Source organism: Rhincodon typus, chromosome 29 (assembly GCF_021869965.1).
Source record: "Rhincodon typus isolate 14 chromosome 29, sRhiTyp1.1, whole genome shotgun sequence".
NCBI lineage: Eukaryota > Metazoa > Chordata > Chondrichthyes > Orectolobiformes > Rhincodontidae > Rhincodon > Rhincodon typus.
The window spans coordinates 35999295-36017640 of NC_063360.1; the positions used below are offsets into that span (position 1 = coordinate 35999295).

The following is an 18346-nucleotide window of genomic DNA, read 5'->3' on the forward strand; positions in this document are numbered from 1 at the left end:
GATGCTGCTTGGCCTGCTGTGTTCATCCAGCTGTACACCTGGTTATCCCTGGTTGAAATAGTTGGGCCTTGGCTTACTTGCTGGCCCATTTGTTCATAGTTGTTTGTGAAGCTTTGAAGTGTTCCTGAGCCACTTTGCAAGTTCATGAGATGCACCCAGATACATAACCTAACATGGAAGATTTGTCAGTGTTTTAAAAACCTCTTTTATTAGTTCCAGTGGACCTCTTAGTGCATATCCATAAACTAATTTAAAACAATTAAAATGGGCAGATTCATTTGATAATTCCTGCATGGAAAAGGAGGAATTCGAGCAGTGTGTCCCAAGTATCAGGTTATTCATGAAATAAGCTCTAATCATTATTGTTTGGATTGGATGGTAATGTTCTAAAGCCCCTTATATCTGTGGGGACTTAAACCATGTTGTTCTCAGCCTACTCATAACCATCTAAAACATTTTACATCTAAAGTTGGAACATTGATCCAATCGGATCTCAATTGGTAATTGCAGTGAAGAATTGGGTCAAATTATCCATCACTACTTGGTCTGAAATTGTTTAAGGGAATGGTCTCTGAGAACAGGGTACCATATCCATAACAGTAAAGACACTAAAAATGTCCTGTTTGCGTTTTGGTAAAAGTCGCACACAGCTTACCAATACCCTACAAAATAAATCCCCAAAAACTTCCATGGGAATTTGAGGTGCCAATTTGATTGCGGATAAGTTTTCCCATAATCTGGCACTTGAAGCATGTTTTATAAAACTTGTAGCACATACTTGGTCATTAAAAATGTTGATTTATACATGCCTGGGTTTTCGGGATTCCTACATGTCGGGCCATGGGAATTTGATGCTTTTTCCTGAATATCTGTAATGATATCGGGCAGCACTGTTGGCTGGTGTAGCACCGCCCACTCTTCATAAGAACATAAGAACTAGGAGCAGGAGTAGGCCGTCTGGCCCTTCGAGCCTGCTCCGCCATTCAATAAGATCATGGCTGATCCTTTCGTGGACTCAGAGCCACTTACCCGCGTTCTCATCGTATCCCTTAATTCCTTTATTGTTCAAAAAAAACTACCTTTTTTTAAAAAATATTTACTGAAGTAGCGTCAACTACTTCACTGGGCAAGGAATTCCATAGATTAACAACCCTCTGGGTGAAGAAATTCCTTCTCAGTTCAGTCCTAAATCTGCTCCCTCTAATCTTGAGGCTATGCCCTCTTGTCCTAGCTTCACCTGCCAGTGGAAACATCCTCTCTACTTCTATCTTATCTATTCCCTTCATAATTTTATATGTTTCTATAAGATCCCCCCCTCAATCTTCTGAATTCCAATGAGTATAATCCCAGTCTACTCAGTCTCTCCTCATAAGCCAACCCCCTCAACTCCGGAATCAACCTAGTGAACCTCCTTTGCACCCCCTCCAGTGCCAATACATCCTTTCTCAAGTAAGGAGACCAAAACTGCACACAGTACTCCAGGTGTGGCCTCACCAGCACCTTGTACAGCTGCAACATAACCTCTCTGCTTTTTATTTCAATCCCTTTAGCAATGAAGGACAAAATTCCATTTGCCTTCCTAGTTACTTGTTGTACCTGCAGACCTACCTTCTGTGATTCATGCACAAGGACACCCAGGTCCCTCTGCATAGCAGCATGCTGCAACTTTTTACCATTCAAGTAATAATCCTTTTTACTATTACTCCTACCAAAATGTATGACTTCACATTTATTTATTTATCTTATTTTTATTCATCTGCAGGTCTGTGAGGCAGTCTCCACTTCCGTATTAGAATCCCTTATCAACATTATGACATTCTGTAACTCACTCAACTTCAGCTCTAATTTGAGCTAATTCAGCTACTTAACTCTCAATTAGCTTACTGAACTTCGATCGGAGAAGAGTTACTGAACATTTCCTTTGGATTACCCAAATCTCCAAAGAAAGCTTCAAATAACCAAATATCTGTCTGTGGTTCCAGAGGGATTGCAGATGATGGCACTTGTTTAGCCATTGCTGGGATCAATGCACATGAAGGAAAAATTCCTTGTACTTTATCCATCAATTATTTTGTCCCATTAACTTCACTGAGTAGTTTGTAACTATTGGAGAAACTAATAATTTCACTGGTGAAATCATTCTCAAGGATTAAGCCAACTTCTCCAACAGGCAAACTATGGACAACCTTCACCAACTTATCTTCCGGGGGCAAGGAGAGTCAGAGCCCTGTCCTGACAACACAGGAAGTCATGAGTTGATTAATTGTTGAACAGCTGCTGTCAGGGACTGTGTTTCTGTTACATTCTACTAAGGACCAAGAGGCCGAAGTTTTAACAGCAAGAGCTTTAAGACGAAGATGTTTACTATACAAACAGCAACGTCAGACTGTTAGTTCTTGTCCAAAATGACCAATGATATCATCGTCTTGGAGACAGTAAGCACTGTCACGTGATTACAGTCAAAGTGACAGTTCAGTATACTTGCAAAAATACACAACACCCCTCTCCCTTTACATCAAAGGCTCCTGCAATGAAAACATACACAACCACACATAGAAAGGGTAAGACATTCTAGGGGACACTGATTCCTGTATGATTGTCAGTGCACTTTAGATATCTGTTTACTTTTCTCATTGGTTTTAACCTCTGGCATTTTAGGTGTTCTAAGAACATCATGTGTTGCTGTGTTTCCTGAAACGACTGAATATTTGGAGGTTTGCAAAATATTGTGGTATTGTTTCTCTCAGATGCTCCAGTTACTGTTTAGTCCTCAGGTATATCCACATCTCTATTTTGCACAGTTATTTGTGGATCTACAATCCATGTTATCCCCGGCACATTCGTTCTGCTTGCCAACAGTTGATCTGCATGTCTTCTCCATACTATATTGTGTTTCACCTGTATGGTGTAGAGAACCAGTCCATCTGTGCCATTTGCCAGTGGTATAATTCCTCATCAACACTACTTGACCTTTTCAGAAAATGCTGCATTTGGCCTTGTCATTTTATTGGAAAATCTGATTTTTGCCTTTGCATTGGTGCGCGCAGCAAATCAAATGCCTTGCACAAGTGACATTTTACGAGTATTGTTGGAAAACTTTGAGTTGTCGAGTCGGTTCTGTTCTTGTATGTTAATAAAAAGTGTATCAGTCTTTTGGGGAGTGATCCTTGCTCTAGAGTTACTATTCAGGAATGTTTCATTGTCCGAACAAACCTTTCTGCCAAATCATGTGTGACTGGGTGATATGGAGTTGATTGAGTAAGTGAATTCTGTTCTGCTTTAGATAGTAAACTCTTTTCGATATAAACTGCAGACCATTATCACTAACAAGTTGTTCTGGATAACCAAACCACACAATGATCTCCCACAATCTTTCAATGGTTTTATCTGACGGTGTCATCTTCATGATGGTAACTTGAGGCCATTTAGTATGTGCGCTAACCATAACGAAAATCATGTGCCCTTCAAAAGGTCCAGTGTAGTCAATATGGATTCTTTGCCATGGACTTTCTGGTTGTTCCCATGAGGGTAACGGCACTAACAGAAGTGGGTTGCAAACACTTGCGCAAGCTGCATACATTTCCATTGTCATCTAAATTTCATAGTTGAGCCCTGGCCACCAAAAATAGCTTCTGGCTATCTCCTTCATTCTGACAATGCCACGGTGACCTTCATGTAGTTGACTTAACACGTTTCCTCAGCTGTGTCTAAAGTAACACAGGGAATGAAGATTTATAGGCATAAGAGAGGAAGATGTAAGTAATGGCCAAGAGTTTTACTTCCTATAACCTACAGGTTAGAATTAATTGCACAAGAAACTTGAATAATTTTTCTACTCAGCTTTTGTTTAGAAATAATTTAACACAGGGCAGCTCACTCCCATGTGTTATACGGCCTGCAGTTATGTTGCAAGTCTTAGACATTCCTGGCAGTCTGGATGACCACTGTTGCAGGATGCAGCACTGGTCTGACCAGTTTCAGCTCTGCGTTTTGGAGTATGAGCACCAGATGTAGGCACTGGAGTGCATCCTCAAGGCTGACTGTCACAAGGATAGCATGTTCATGGATTTGGTCACCCTGCAGCTTGAGTGGAGTGGAGTCAGGGAAGGAATGAGTGACCACCACTCAGAAGGAGGGAAGTAGGCAGGTAGACAGGAAAATCCCAGTGTGGTCATTTCATTCAAGAATAGTTCTTCTTTGTTGGAAATCAGTGAGGCCAGTGGTTGCTTGTGCTGATGGGTTGGGGGTAGGGTGGTGTTGGAACTCGCAAGCTGCTTAAGGACAGGAGACAAAAATGGAAAGGCTATAGTGGCAAGAGACTCAGTAGCAAGGGATACAAATACTGCTTTTGCAGCCACAGGCATGACTTCAGAATGGTGCTTTGTTGCCCTGGAACCATGGTCAAAGATGCCAACAAATATCTACAAGGCATTCTGAAGGAATAGGACAAACTCTGGTTCTAGTATGAACCACAACCTTTATGACAAACAGAAAGAGGGATGAGGTCCTTCAACATGAATTTAGGAAGCTAAGTAACAGACTGAAAAGCAAGACCTCAAAAGTTGTAATCTGCCAGTGCAACACACTAGTGAGTATTGTAATAGGTGGTTAGAACAAATGAATACTTGGCTGAAGAGTTGGTGCAGGAGGGAGGGCTTTAGATTCCTGGATCATTGGATCAGTTTCTGGGAAAGTGGGACCTGTGCAAGTCTGACGGGTTGCACTTGAACTGAAATGAAACCAACATCCTTGGGAAGAGACACGGTAAAGGTTTGCTATTGTGGTTGGTGGGGATTTAAACTAAGTTGGCAGGGGCTGGTGCACAGTCAAATGTAGAAGAAAAAAACAAATCAATCTGGAAGACTGTGTGTATAATGAAGAAACAGCACAGGAGTACAACAAGCCTGTGTAAGATTTATGTTAATACAAGATGTCATGTCAGTAAGGCAGATGAGTTGAGGGTGTTGATTAACACACAGGGATATGTCATCATTGTTGTCATGGAGACATGGTTGAAGGAGGGCGGGACTAGCAGCTCAATATTGAGGGTATAGAATCTTTATGCAACACAGGCAAGGGGTTTCTAAAAGAGGTGGTGTCACAATAGCGATCAAGGAGTTAATCACTCCAACAAGGAGGGATGACAGCTTAGAGGATTCCTCAACTGAGACCATAAAAGTAGAGTTAAAAATTTTAAAACGGGGCAATCATATTGTTTGGAGTATACAATAGACCCTCAAACAGTCAAGGATAGATGGAAGGGGCAGAAATGTAGGCAGATTTCAGAGAAGTCTAAAAATAGTGCGGGATTTCAACTTCTCCAGTATTTGTTGAGATAGACAAAGTGTGAAAGGCTTAGAGGAAACAAAATTCTCAAAATCTATCCACAAGAGCTTTTTAAGACAGTAGACATTCCAACAAAAGAAGGGCGGCAATTCCAACAAGAGAAGGGCGGCTGCTGGACCTCAATTTAAACAACAAAGCTGGAGAAGCAGCTGAAGTTTCAGCGCGGAAGCATCTCAATGAGAGAGATCATAACTCAGATTTAAGGTAATCTTGGACAAGGGCAAGGAATGTCTTGAAATAAAGGTATCGAACTGGGGAAAATCAGCCTTAATATAAGACAGGACCTGGCAAAGTGGTCTGGAGCAGCTATATGTAGGAAAATCTACATTAGAGCAAAGGGAGTTTTGCAAAACAAAATGTGAGGAGCAAGACTGACATGTTTCTATAACATGAAGGATGAGATAAATAAATCCAGAGAACAGTGGATGTCAAGCAATGTTTAGGATTGGATATGGAAAAAAATGGGAAGCTTATGGTACCAGGTGCTCAAAAGACTGGAAGCAAATTAGCAATCGCAGGGGTTACTTAGAAAAGAAATGAGGAAAATGAAGATGGGGCATGAATAACATAGGCATGTAAAGAAAGGGAAATCTAAAGGCACTTCAAATATATTGGGGAAAGAGTGGGGCCCAAAGTGGCAGCGTTCTGTGTGGATTAGAAATACATAGAAATACCGAATTAAACCGATTTTAAATGAGTCCAAAATTTGTGTCTCAAGAAACTACCTGTATGAACAAAGAATAACCTTTATTTGCCATCACAATCTGTAGGAACCTCTTCAGAAAGCATGGCATAAAACTACATGAGTTCTGTCAGTCAGCCTACTCTGCATTAGCAGCAACCAGTTTCCTTTTGCCCACTTCAGCTGTTCAGCTAGCTTTCCCAAAGAATTAAAAAGTGCATAGACATCTCTTTCAACAAACTTCAGGAGAGCTTGCATAAATTTAAATAGCTTTCCACTGGGTCTTGGATTGGATACAAATCATTCCAAGGAAAGTTCATCGGAGTCCGGAGCATCCACATTTTTAAAAAAAAAAGTACCAGTTCAAGCCAGTATTCCTTTTCTTATTCTCTCTCTCTGGTTCTTACCACTCACATGACATGCATTTTCTTTTTCTTCTCTCTCAATTCAAATTCTCTCATTTCCAATGCCCTTTCCTGTTTTTTTAAAATTTTCTATTTCAAGGTTCTTCATCTGCAATTGAATTCTAGCTGATTAAACCGAATTATCAGACTACCACTTCTTCTAAATTTATGTTGCGCCATTACATCAATTTCATCTGCTTTCTTAGCCTTTACTTTTAATTCTAGTGCCAATTTTGCTGCCAACGCTATTAAGTCTAACCTTGGTTAATTTTTGGAAATCTCTCAGAGGTAGCTCATCCATCTCAAGAAAAGTTGCAGCAGTTGAGCACTATTTTGATTTCGTAAGCTTCCCCAAATGCACAAGAAACCTGGCATAGTTCCTTTTATGTCCTTTTCTATTATCATGACCCCACTTCCAATTTCATGTTATCACTGGGTTTGGACGAATGTATGGTCTCTCTCTATTCTCACTATGCCATTGGTCACAACATATATTTAAATGTTGTAACATTTACTGAAATGGTGAAAGATATAGTTTATATTAAGCTCAGAATAAAAAAAAGACATTAACCAAGTTTCTCTGATAAACAACAAAACTATTGACTCATTAAATACGTATTATTCAAGAAAGGTGAGAAGCCTATAATCACAGCCAGGATAAACATTTATTATTCTAAATAACAGACACACACACATTCCAAGGAAAATGAAAAATAAACATTCTCTACAGAAATTAAACTTTGTTCAAATACCTGTTAATTTTTAGAGAATAAAGAGAATAAGATTCAGAATGTTCCAGGTGGCTTTTCGGTTAGGTCTCGGAGTACACACAGGTTACCAGATACATACGGTTGTCACTGGGATTACTTCAGAGGTACTTCATTCAGATGTCGACAAGAAGTTTTTGAAAAGTGTCTCAAGGAGGATAGCTGTTTCAGGTTTTGTTCTCACATGGGATTGTCAAGAGTTTCTAAGGAAGGTGGCAAAGACTAAGCTGGGTGTCTTACACCGTTATAAGCTGTACCCCAGGTGAAGTCCACAACTCCTGACACCCATAAACTCAAACATGTGACTTCTAATAGGATTAAGCTTTTAACTGACGGTATGTGACTTTCAGCAAACAAATAAAGCAGTTAGGTCAAACCATGTGACTTCCAGTAAATATCTCATAAAAAAAAGTGTCCCTTCTTTTAAAAAGGGCTGCTTCAGCTAATTCCTCAACACTTCAAATAAACCAATGTTCACAACCCTTTACACATGTCTTCAAAAAAATATCAATAATGTAAGTTCCTTCTGAACAACAATTCAAGTAGACAGCTTTCACTACTGCAGTACTACCAACAAAACCACTCATATTCAATCAAAAATGGGATTTGAAGGCTGTAACTTAGCTTTAAGATTCTGATGTCTGTACATTCTTCCCATTTGATGGCAGCCATAATGTGGAGGTGCCGGTGTTGGACTGGAATGGATAAAGTCAGCAGTCAAACAGTACCAGGTTACAGTCCAACAGGTTTGTTTGAAATTACAAGCTTTCGGAGCATTGCTCCTTCATCACGTGCTCCTGATGAAGGAGCAGCGCTCCAAAAGCTTGTGGTTTCAAACAAACCTGCTGGACTATAACCTGGTGTCATGCGACTTCTGACTCTTTCCATTTGATTCCCAGTGGGGAATTATATTCTTGTGTAACCCTGTGCAAACACTAATATTGTGCAACAGCAAATGCTGATTTGAGTTACACAAAGCTCCACTTTTAGACATATCCAAGAATTCAGTCTTGGAACACACTGCCCTGACAAAAAATTCCTAATTGCCTAATATTCAACCAACCAAGACTAATCTTGCTCCCTTTGTTTCCACCCACCCCCTCCCTTTTTGATGCTTAACCCACACACAGCCTGGCAAGGTCCCAGTTGCTACACTGACCTGGAAGTTGGGCTTGCCAGCGGGAACATGCAGCGTTCCCCGGACCAGCGGGGGTGGGGTGGCCATGGCAGTGCCTGTCGAGACAGCAGGCTGGGAAGAGAATAGTGAAAAGAAGCACAAATACACATGAGAAAGCCGAGGAACAAAAGGGCACAAAGCAAACATATATTGCCCATTTGAAGAGATATTCTGTTGTAAAAACCCAGATTAATCAGACTGACAAATAAACAATTAAGGTCAACTGCTCATTTCAAAATCAGCAAACTGCTTTCAATATAAATATGGATTGTACCATTCCTTGCAACTTTATAGCTCCTCAGTGCAGTTTACCCCGTAGTATCAACTGGCTCTAGAGGACCATGTATACTACAGTGTGGTCTTGATACAATCTCTGGTTCCAACTGTAAAACAGTTTACAGCATTCAGCAGAGTACCACTCAAGACTGTACATAAAGAATTGTGATCTTCAATTAATGAGTTCCTCCAGTTGGAATTCAAGGCTTCTATTAGTTTAATCATTTGATAGCTAACTAAAGGCCCTGGAGAAGACTCGGGGATGACCAGGTGCCCAATAAGCAAGAAATCCCTGCTTTGCCTGGTTCGGGTGGTCAACTCACTGGGTTCAAACATTCAATGGGCAATGGTCACTTAGCTCTGACTCCTAGATATCAGTCTGAGCATGAATGGTGACCCGTGAAAAATCCTCCTCTTGTCCAGATAAATCTTTCTTTCAAACTTAAAAAAAAATCAACCTAAAGAATATGTGAAGTTCGTGACTTCAAACTGATGGATGACTCACACCTAAGAGATAGATAAAGGTTAGTAAAAGCTGTACTTCAACCTTACCCCACCGACTAGATGGACAATTCTTGTCCACTAGCTGCACCAACTACACTAGTGATACTGATTCTGAGTAGTGAATTAAACAGTTAAAAAGGAAAACTTGCGATCAGTTTGCAGGGGCAGGAATTTCCCAAATATTTTTTCAAAAATCATGCTGCTCTTGAGTTATCAGGAAAGCGCCACAGCCCTCCTCACTGAGGTGCTGGGTAAATGCCTCCTTAACGACACCATTAAAACATCCCAGCTTATCTAAATCACTTTAAACCTCACTGGGAATGCAGAAAGCAGAAGGATTCAGCTCATTCAATCAAAATTGGACAGATGGCATTTTGTTAAGATGATTTTCTTGAAGTTTTAGCAAAAGATGAAATATTCAAATTATATTGTTTGCACTATCCACATTTAACCTTTATAATTTAGTCTATACAACAGGAATTGATAAATTTTATGGTTTTAGAACAAGATATCTCTTCAAAGATTTCATATGCAGCCTAAGCAAGTCATGGTAAGGTTCATAATAGCTAGCATAGAGAAAGAGAATCAAGTTGAGCGATTTACCATTTGAACAGAGTGCCCTCTGGGCTTTTACAATCGGTGCTCCACAATGTAACATGCAAGAAGTTTGAGCCTCCTGTAAGATTTTGAAGCAATGAATTTCCCATTTCCCTACCTTTTCTCTCCATTGGTCTTCTGAAGATTCTGAGCCTTGATGGGGTACCAGTTATAAGGGTGAGAAGCATGCAACAGCCATTCTGAGAGAGAGAGCCTGGACAGCCAGAATTGCTACGTTATACAGCATTAAAACGGAGCCCAATCTGCCCTCATTTATTTCTTAGCCTGGTTGGGGTGGGAGGGAGGTGGTGTGATGAGTGCAGCCATCAGGTGTAGGAGCCTTGATTGACCATCAAGATGTAATGTGGGAGGCACCCAAACTATTTTGCAGGATCACCCCTTTATCTCCATCAACGCCACTCCAGATAAGATCAGCTCGTTGAACTGAGGCCAGAAACTTATTACAGGACATTCACGTCTGTACAGGCTGCCATAACTCTTAACAACAGCTAGGAAGTGGCTACATTTATATTTCAAAGGCACTGATTTATGATCAGATTTTTGCTAGGCAAAAGCATTAAGTATTTTGAGATCAAGGTGAGCAGAACCTCGAGGGGCTGAATGGCATGCTCCCTCCTCCTGTGTTCCCACACTGCAGTAGCATACATAGTACTGATCCATATGGTATAAAGCAGCTACAATATCAGGTTGTAGCTGCTAGGGGGCAGCTCGTCACCAGGATCAAATCTAATCTTTGGTGGAACAGTCCAACCCCAAACTTGATCTTGGAGAGATTATCCAAGAAGCAAGCTCCATAGAAATTTCTGCAAGTGCTTCTCCTCAAAATAAGAAGGAAGGTTCTTCTGTGGTACATTGATATATTATGAGGTTGTAGTAAGATGTTAGAATTTTAACAAAAGAATCCGGAATCTGGAAACACATCCCAAATCTATAGTCTGCAATGAGGCAGGATTGAAGAATCATATTATTGCTTCCATTAACAGGCCACGCTTGTCCCTTCAGGACCCTATTTTAGGATGGCCGATTAAACAGAGTTTCCAGAATTCATCACATCACACAGGCTGTGATTATAGAAGACAATTTATTTGTCTTTAACATGTGGAATGTTTTTAGGTGGAATGAATGTGAAATAACTTTTTACTTTCTCTTTGTGGCTTCAAACTTTGCACAGACAAGAAGTGCTTCTAGATATTCAACCAAGGATGGCATCATATTCTAATCTTATTAAATCCTGTCCCTAATTTATAGTTCACTCATATTTTCCATCAGAAATCATTGGATAGTAATCAAGTGGACTCAGGCTGGGGTGGCAGGAAGAGTACATGGCTAATTTTCCAATGTCTGGTCTGCTATTCCAACATAAAGCACTCAGGGAGTACCGAGGCTCACTGCAGCGATCTTACTGAGATCTGTTCATTTTTGGGGCATTCTAAAGTCAAGCATGACATTACAGTTAATAACCAATTGCATTTCAAGTTAAGCACAAGCAAAAATCAGGAGGACACAGCATAGAGATCTTGATTTAACAAACCAAGACTGAAATTACAGATGAAATAGAAATCGGCCAGCCCCCAACGTTGTTTTTAATCTAGTCTAAAACCTAAAGGAACTGGGTTTATGTGTGATCATAGTTTTAAATTCAGCATCACAATATTCATTGAACAATGAACAAATTAAACAAATCCACTTAACAACTCACTGAGGCTTTCCAAAGGGAAAGGGAATTGGATCATTCTCTGAAAAGATTTACTTGGCTGTGGGGAAGGACAGGTGAATGGAATTGATGAATTGCCCTTTCAGAAGGCCAGCACAGACATAAGGAGCTAAAGTGTCCTTCTATGCTGTAAACACTCTGATTCTACAAGCAACCTGTATCAAATTGCATTCGTAGAATATACAGCACAGGCGGCCACTTGGACCAAATCTTTGTTTGCTTTGGTGTCTGTGCTCCACATGGGTCATCTACTACTCTATCTGCCTTTCTCTTCCCCTCTCTTTACTCTACTTGTCCAGTTTTCTTCTGAAAGAACTTAAGCTACTTGCTAAACAGCGAACTCTGTTTGTGGAAGCCATGTACAGATACTCCAAGTACTTTAAGCCATTCCATGTGGCTGGGTTTTAATATTTTTCTTGGCTCGTGCTGTATCAATAAAACATTTCCATTGCATTCAGTGAAAGCATTTAAAAACACGGCATTGATGGGAAGACAGGAGAGATTGAAGACAACAGAATTGATACCTTCGGGATGGTAGCTTCCTTTTGGATTTGGCTCTGTCGAAGTTTCTTGAGTAGGACAAGCTTGGCTTCCTCCAGCCGCAGCTCTTCCTTTAACTGCTTAATCATTCTCTCTCGCTCCTCTGGCGTGCTCTTCTGAAAAGAAAAGGTCCAGTATTACTTAAATAAAAGTAACTTGTCAATTCTCTTCCATCTCCTCCCACCTCTGTCCACCCTTGTAAAGACAAATACAGTTCCATAGGCATTGGTCAACTTGCCAAAGCAGCCGAAGGGCAAGCTGAATTGGTCCTTTATTTTTGCACACTTCCACTTTGGTTCCTTGCAGCATGCAACACTCCAAGCTAGAAAATCTAGAAATGGCAACCTTCTCAGATTATGCCAGTGTTTGACCTCTGATCAATAGCTGCTCACAGTAGCACTGCTGAAATAGGATAACACCTTACTCTTACCCTTACACTTAACTGGCTTCATCATATTGAAATATGTTTTCACAGGCACCAGGCAACCGTTAGGAGCTTTCCATTTGCATCAATCTTCTAGACCAGATTCACCAGGCTATCTGCCCACTGGGGAATCAATGGTGCCTGCTTCCATCTGCATCCAATGTCTACTCAATAATGTGTGTTCCAGCACTGGGCATTTGATGACAAGGGTTGAACCCCATGTCTAATCCAGAGCATCAACATGAACCACAACAACTTGACCCTGAGTAGCCCAGTACAAATCAGAAACTGAATGCTCAGCAATCCCAGTGTTCAGCATCCATTGCATAAACCATGATTTGATTTGCTTTTGAGAAATCCTGAAAAGAACGGTCTCTCATTTAAACGAAATATAAATTTTACTGAAGAATGTCAAAAAAAAGGAAATGACAGAAGCAGGAACAAGGAGGTTAAAAAAATGACTTGATTCAGTTTCTAAAAGTGAATGATAAAATGCAAATGGCTAAGCTGTAAAGTGCTAACAATTCCAATAAGTGTTTTCTTTGAACCAGGGCTTTCAAGCAGGGAATGTATTTGGGAAATAACTAGAATTTACTTATAATCCATGAATGGCATGGGAATGAGAGTAAAGCTACATTTGTTCCAAAATTATGTTAATGGCCTGAAGAAAAATAACTAAGACAGCTATAACGAGGAAACATTGAACAGAATTAAAGCACTGGAAGAGGCCATCTGACCCATTGCTTCTAAGTTCATTCTTTGAAATTGCTATTCAATTCATCCCAGGTATAGTCCAAGGGCTTTTTAAAAAATATAACTGCATGTAAACACTACCTTTTAAAATTAAACTAAAGTTATTGATTTTGATGAATGTTCTGCCTCACCATAATATCATCTCGATTTGCGTTTCTTCCTGGTTCTTTTGAAAGCCCGTTCATCCTGGGACTTGAAGCTTCATTGTCAGAGAGGATGATGATATCTGGTGATGGAGCACGCTTTCCCTTCTTCATTTCGCTGTAAGAGATTGGGCCAGAGGTTGAACAAGGCAGGAGAAGGGTTTGAAAATGGAATCGTCCAAGCAGTTAAGTCTCCAGCCAGGGAGTGCAATGTTTTGCCTCATGTCAAGTTAACCCAAGATCCTTTGTTTCCTTTACAAAACGTGTCCCCTCTCCAACACAAAATACAGCTGAGAAAAGGTGAACTTGACCAAAATGGTCTATGCTGATGTTTGTGCTCCTACATGCTATTCTGCTCAACTGCTCCCAGGTCAGCAAGCTCCATATCTTCACTATACTCTGGGTAACAAAGTTTCTCCCAAAATTTTTACATGCTTTACATAATCTTTATGGTTTGATTAGTACAGGGAACTGCTACCGTCACACCCATGCTCGCAAACACAACCAGAATTATTTGTTTTGAAGGTTATAATTTTTTTTGGGAAGGGAGGTGGTAGGAGTGGAAAAAGACAGTATGGCTGAGGGAAAAAAAGAGACACACATAGAGGGCGATGAGAAGTGATTCTTCACATAGACCCAACTAAAGTAATGGAGATCAAATGGGTGTTTGTTGATCCTTGCTTCATCTCACTTCTATTTTGAAAACAATACAAGCTCTGGTAAGCTGTATGTACTTACCCATCTCATTCCCAGAAACAACAGCTGCCCCAAGTGTATGTCTGACTATTCATACATACAGTCAGCTGAAATATCACTATGGTGGAGAGCTTAAGGAGGGATACATTACCTGCAGTCCCCGTGGAGATCAGTGCAGCTCTGACCTCATATTTATCATTGCCACACATTGCAAACTCAGCAGATCACAATTACAGTACTGACTTTTTTTTTGAAAAAGTTTTAAAAAACTGTCCTTGAAAGTTAAAAACAGGTCCTTGTGCATCTTTAGAGTCACAGGAATATTATCAATTACTGAGTGAAACAAAAAGTTTTATGCTAACAGCATGTTCACAGAGCCCTTGAATGCTGTGGCACATCACATTTTTTGTGCACACTTTGCACACACTGCTCAGGACAATCAATAGGCTCTGGCAGGGAAGGTGCCACTCATCAGCTAACAGAGAGCATCCTTGTATCTAAGTGACTGGGAGCAAACTTCCTGTATGCTAATTGCACCAGAAAAAGTTATCACATGACTTAGGCATTTCCCTTTCTCTGTCACATGACCACCCCCAGTGGAACCCATGGCAACAGCCGGCTGAAACTGGTCTGTGACACATTGCCTTCATTTTGTGAAGGGAGGTAGGATTCAGGTACTGAAACAAAATGGAGCCCATCGAACAGGCAGTAAAAGCTACCCCAGTAAGACAAAAAGCAGGATTCCACCACCTTCACTGTCACTCCCTTGCAGGCTTTAGTTTGAAAAGCTCGGTTTGAACTTAAGACTCTGCTTGGCGCGTACATAACAAACTTTCGAAAGCCAACGTTTTAAAAAAGGCCTTAATGTGCAAGATTCAAAAATGTCTTCGCAACTTGCGATTATTTTGCGCACATCTCTGGGTGACAGCATAATTTTCTGAAACTCTGATTCATCTCATCACTGTATCAGATTGAATGATTGATGCGTTTGTGACAGCTTGACCGTTCTGGCTGTAACAGGGGCTTTTCAGCAAGCAGTTAGGAAAATCACCACGGAGCAGGTTTTGGACATGGTCAGCTACCATGGCCTTTGCTACAGTGCTGTTTGAGCAAATTGCATTCCTGAACATGATGGGCTTGGATTAAAAACTAAGAACCCAAAGCATGTTTTCATAAGTTGAGGTTTAGGACAAAGCTCTCAAAGTTAATGATTCATCTTATCAAACAACGTAATTGAGAATATTACATGGAGTTCCTGTATATCATTGTAGAGTGTCCTTCATTACTCTATGCCCTTCGAGGTACTTTTTAAAAGGGTATGATTAATACTTTTGCCCGGATGGGTTTGAAACCATCAAGGGCAAAACAGGCTGTTTGATTGATACTTCATTCACCAGTCTAAAGGTTCACTGATTCAGCTGTGTCACCAAGGCTTCTTTGGCAATACTGTCTAAAACTCCACAACCTAGAAGAACAAAGGCAGCAACGACATAGGGACATCTTCATCCACCAGTTCCCATCTTCATCAGAGATAACATGGTGTAGAGCTGGATGAACACAGCAGGCCAAGCAGCATCAGAGGAGCAGGAAAGCTGATGTTTCGGGTCTTCAGAGAAGGGTCCAGGCCTGAAACGTCAGCTTTCCTGCTCCTATGATGCTGCTTGGCCTGCTGTGTTCATCCTGCTCTACACCTTGTTATCTCAGATTCTCCAGCATCGGCAGTTCCTACTAACTCTCTCCCCATCTTCATCATTGCTAGATTAAAACCCAGGAACCTCTACTTTAAAATACTTTAGGGGCACCTTTACCAACTAGACTGTGGTGGTTCAAAAATCTACAATGTTGTAATGAAAAACATGAATGGGCAATGAACACTATCTTGCCCAGCGGTACTTGTATCTTAATTTTTCTTTGAAAAGATTATTTTTGTGTAATACATATTTGGAACAGACATTCATCTCTAATGGAGATAGTTACCATCTTGGTAAGAACCAGCTTAAATACCTTCCCCATCAGACATCTGCACAACACAGAACAGCAAGAAAAATATTTTAATGTCACTTAGTGATAAGTAACAGTTTACTTTAATTGGTGCAAAACTCTCACAAAAGGTTACTTTACAGTCGAATTTACAATGCAGCCCAATTCCATGCTGAAGCCCATATTCTGCCAGGTCACTTCCCATTATGACACTGCAACTCTCCAATGGAGCACGAAGACTCTCCCACATTAGCAAATCCCCACTCCATTGTACTGTTTCAAATACATTTCAAAATCTGTAAACATGGGACAGCAAGAGGATACATGATCCAACTAGGAGATGAGGAAACCAGCTGGTCAATCCAGCTCTTCAACCTCGGATGTTGGATTAATTATGAAGTGGCCTACGTCTCAGCTCTTTAGAACTTTCAGCATGTCAATGATTGCAAAATGCATGGAAAAAATAGCCAATGCGAGATGGAGACACTTCTTTAGGTCATGTCTTATTTTTGAATGTTAAGGAAACATTGATGATGCTCTTCCTGATGTAGATTATAAACATCCTGTTTAATGGTTACAAATTGCTCCATTAACCTCATGTGAAATGTACGGTATGTGCACCAAGGCACATAGATCTTGGCACAAATGGTTACAGCTGCATACCAATATACAGTTTACATCATGGATAAGGACGAATATTTCGTCACAGTGTCTGAGCAATGAGACTCTTGCTATTAGAAGAAAAATTTTCACCACAGTTCTTTGTCTCTCATTGTCTCTTTTTCGGGTTGTCTATTTCTATCTTATATCTGTCTCCAAAAACACATTATCCAATGATTTGAGGAGGGGAAAACCTAGGTCTAACCTCATATAAAAGCATCATATAGTGAAATAACATCAATGTATCAGAATGGTTACATATTACTAAATACTTAGTATTTAAGCTTCTAATAAATTTAACCAAAGTTGATTGTTTTTGAGAAAGCACTGATATTTGAGAAGCAGCAAGTGTTTCACAATCCTGAAACTGAAGTTGGACTTTGGTCCTTCATTCTGCCATTCTATTAATTCATGGTTGAGGATCCATTCTTCATTTACCCATATGAGCTCACGTCTCTTCAGTCACTTAACAAAAATACATTGATCTCTGTCATAAAAAACTCAATTGCCCATGGCCTGTTGAGGGAGAAACTTCATTTTTGTGGAAAAATTCCTATATTACATGTCTAGAAAGCCTAGAACTATAGATGTCAGGATAAGGTCTCAGTGTTTTAGAACTGACCGAGATGAGGAGAAATTTCTTCACTTAGGGGGTTGTGAATCTTTGCAATTCTCCACCCCAGATTGGAGTCTTTGTCACTAAGTATATTCACAACACTTTTAGACACTGGACCTCAGAGGAGCAACTTTTTCACACAGAGGGTGGTTCGTATTGGGGTGAACTGCCAGAGGAAGTGGTAGATGCAGGTATAGTTACATTTAAAAGACATTTGGGTAGGTACATAAATTGAAAAGGTTTAGAGCGGTATGGGCCAAATGTTGGCAAATGGGATTAGTTTAGTTGGGAAACTTGGTTAGCATGGATAAGTTGGACCAAGAGGTCTGTTTCCATGCTGTATGACTATAAAATAGGATCTAGAGATGTGGGAATGGATCGGACAGTGGAGTGGGGTAAAGGATCAGTTTGGATTAAGCTAAACAGAACTGCATGGCCCATTCCTGCTCATGATTCTTGTACTTTTTCCAAACTGGACACATGTCTTTCAAATTGTGTCTTTCAATAGCATACAGATTAGGAAATATAATAAATGAGGATTGGGAGCAGTTTAGAATTCAGCAAAGAAGGGCCAAGGATTGATTAAGAAGGGGAAAATAGAATACAAAAGCAAGCTTGCAGGGAACATAAAGACTGATGCTAAGAGTTTCTATAGGTACGTGAAGAGAGAGATTGGTGAAGACAAACGTAGGTCCCCTACAAACAGAAACGGGGGAAATGTATAAGAGGACAAAGAAATGGCTGAGGAACTGAATACATACTTTGGTTCTGTCTTCACAAACGAGGACACAAATCAGATACCAGAATTGTTGGCGGATGCAAGATTTAGTTAGAGGGAAGAACTAAGGGAAATCAATATCAGTAAAGAAATGGTAAAGGTCAGTAATCTATATAATGAGACAACTATGAGAAGGGGAGCATTCATCACAGGACTGAGGGTATTATAATTAAATGCACACAGGATATGAAACAAGGTGATGAGCTTGTAATGCAGATTGAAATTGGCACATACAATGTTGTGGGTATCACAGAGATGTGGCTACAAG

At 40.3% G+C, this 18346-nt stretch overlaps 1 protein-coding gene across 6 annotated transcripts in view; it reads right to left on the reverse strand.

Moving 5' to 3' along the window:
• gatad2ab (GATA zinc finger domain containing 2Ab) overlaps nucleotides 1–18346 on the reverse strand; it is an 80311-nt gene that overhangs the window by 32966 nt on the left and 28999 nt on the right. For 4 of the 6 annotated variants that reach the window (XM_020529422.2, XM_048613993.1, XM_048613998.1 and 1 more), the window contains 3 exons: nucleotides 13337–13466; nucleotides 12013–12144; nucleotides 8359–8448 (listed from right to left, as the gene is read on the reverse strand). In XM_020529422.2, the coding sequence (XP_020385011.1) occupies nucleotides 8359–8448; nucleotides 12013–12144; nucleotides 13337–13466 (352 nt within the window). The remainder of the gene's footprint in view (nucleotides 1–8358; nucleotides 8449–12012; nucleotides 12145–13336; nucleotides 13467–18346) is intronic. The other 2 variants (XM_048613994.1, XM_048613997.1) reach the window with 2 other exon arrangements.